The 2,012-nt window shown below is 37.5% G+C and overlaps 1 protein-coding gene across 1 annotated transcript; it reads right to left on the bottom strand.

Moving 5' to 3' along the window:
• Window positions 1–22: 22 nt before the first annotated feature.
• Window positions 23–1,592, bottom strand: LOC112456920 (N66 matrix protein-like; the record flags this gene model as incomplete). The annotated part of the gene is made up of 2 exons (XM_025019733.1): window positions 1,461–1,592; window positions 23–992 (listed from the first exon to the last, which is right to left on the bottom strand). Coding segments are annotated over exons 1-2 (1,102 nt in total), but the record flags the coding sequence as incomplete, so codon positions are not given.
• Window positions 1,593–2,012: the final 420 nt, after the last annotated feature.

Raw genomic sequence — 2,012 nt, 5'->3', positions numbered from 1 at the left:
GCGCTATTTCCTCCATCGCCACCTTCGGCTGAATTGTTGTTTCCATCCCCAGCATTGGGTGCGCTATTTCCTCCATCGCTACCTTCAGCTGAATTGTTGTTTCCATCCCCGGTATCGGGTGCGCTATTTCCCTCATTGCCACCTTCGGCTGAGTTGTTGTTTCCATCCCCGGCATCGGGCGCGCTGTTTCCTCCATCGCCACCTTCGGCCGAGTTGTTATTTCCATCTCCAGCATCGGGTGCGCTATTTCCTCCATCGCCACCTTCGCCTGAATTGTTGTTCCCATCACCGGCATTGGGTGCGCTGTTTCCTCCATCGCCACCTTCGGCTGAATTGTTGTTACCATCCCCGGTATTGGGTGCGCTGTTTCCTCCATTGCCACCTTCGACTGAGTTGTTGTTGTTTCCATCCCCGGCATCGGGTGCGCTATTTCCTCCATCGCCACCTTCGGCTGAGTTGTTGTTTCCATCCCCGGTATTGGGTGCGCTATTTCCTCCATCGCCACTTTCGGCTGAATTGTTTCCATCTCCAGCATTGGGTGCGCTTCCTCCATCGCCACCTTCAGCTGAATTATTTCCATTTCCGTTGTTGGATGCGTTGTTTCCATCGCCATTGTTTTCTTCGCTACTTTCAGATGTGCTTTTACTTTCTTCGCTATTTTCAGATGTGCTTTTACTTTCTTCGCTACTTTCAGATGTACTTTTACTTTCTTCGCTACTAGATTTACTGTTGTCTTTATCATTAGGTTCAGTAGTAGTCGTGCTTGGAGCAGGTGTTGTTAAAATGCTTTTTGCATAACCTTCCATGTGTACAAGCATTCCTTCTCCGAACTTTCCCACTACGATTATTGCTACATGTTTTCGACTATATGGTCTTGGTATAAACTTTGTCTGTTGATCTTTTAAATTTCTGATTTTAACAAAAGTGAGCATTCCATTTTTTGGGGCACTTATACCGATCGTTGCTCTCATAGCTTTCCAAGGAATGGGAGGCTATAATATATAAATACGAATTAATAGTATTAATAATATTATTGGTAGATATGAATGTCATTATTTGGTTATCTAAGTCTAAATATCTGAAAATCAATCAGTGATAAAATTCACGAATAAATTGATAAAGTGAATGTAGCTGTGCATAGTGCTCTAGTATTTTGTCCTACCATTATTTTGTTTTACTAATGTTTTAAGTAAATTGGTGACAAATTACAGTATAAAGTTGAATTAAATTTAAACAGCAAATTTAAGACATATCAGATAAGATTTAACATATAGAATGCAATACTTTTAATATCTACGAGATCTGATTATAACATTTGTTTATGTAAATTAAAGTATAGTCAAGAAAAGTTTCTGAAGTTTTTTTTGTAATTAAAATCTGATTTGTATAAAATTCTAAGATAAATTGTTACGAATTCAACGTATACAGGGAATAACTGCGATTGAAGTAGTGAAATTTACCTTAAAAATCGTTCTATTAGAAATGAGGAAATCGCCATCTTCTCGTTTACCCATGGCAAAGTCATCCTGATAGTCTATGTTTCTGCAGGCAGCCAAAGTAAGGCACAGAAGCACAGGAAGTGAAATTCGCATCTTGTAAAATTAATTGTGTGAAACCGTCTGTTAACTAAAACCATATTGTTCAACCGACAGTCGGCGAACGTATTTATATCTTCACGTTATCAAATCTCATGCTTGGCTCCACAAAGAATCGCATCATATTAACTCGCAGATTTCTATCTGTCGACAGTGACAACAGCTTACGTAAGATTATTTGTTTCGTCTTCCGCTATTTTCCTGCAGTTTGTAGAAACTCTTTTTTTAGTATGACACATATATTCATCTTGTTTATTTGGACAATGAGAAAAAAAGAGTAATACGCTAATTATCTAAATGTGACTACACTCCGGAAGATTTTAAAGTTTTTAATTAATTTAATTTTATTAAAAAAAATATATATATATATATATATATACATATACATATAATGTATTCTATATATCTAATGTAATT

The sequence above is a fragment of the Temnothorax curvispinosus genome, unplaced genomic scaffold (genome assembly GCF_003070985.1).
Source record: "Temnothorax curvispinosus isolate PA1 unplaced genomic scaffold, ASM307098v1 QBEX01007306.1, whole genome shotgun sequence".
Classification (NCBI taxonomy): domain Eukaryota; kingdom Metazoa; phylum Arthropoda; class Insecta; order Hymenoptera; family Formicidae; genus Temnothorax; species Temnothorax curvispinosus.
The sequence above is the reverse complement of the archived record's forward strand: the minus strand, read 5'-3'. Positions and strand labels throughout refer to the sequence as shown.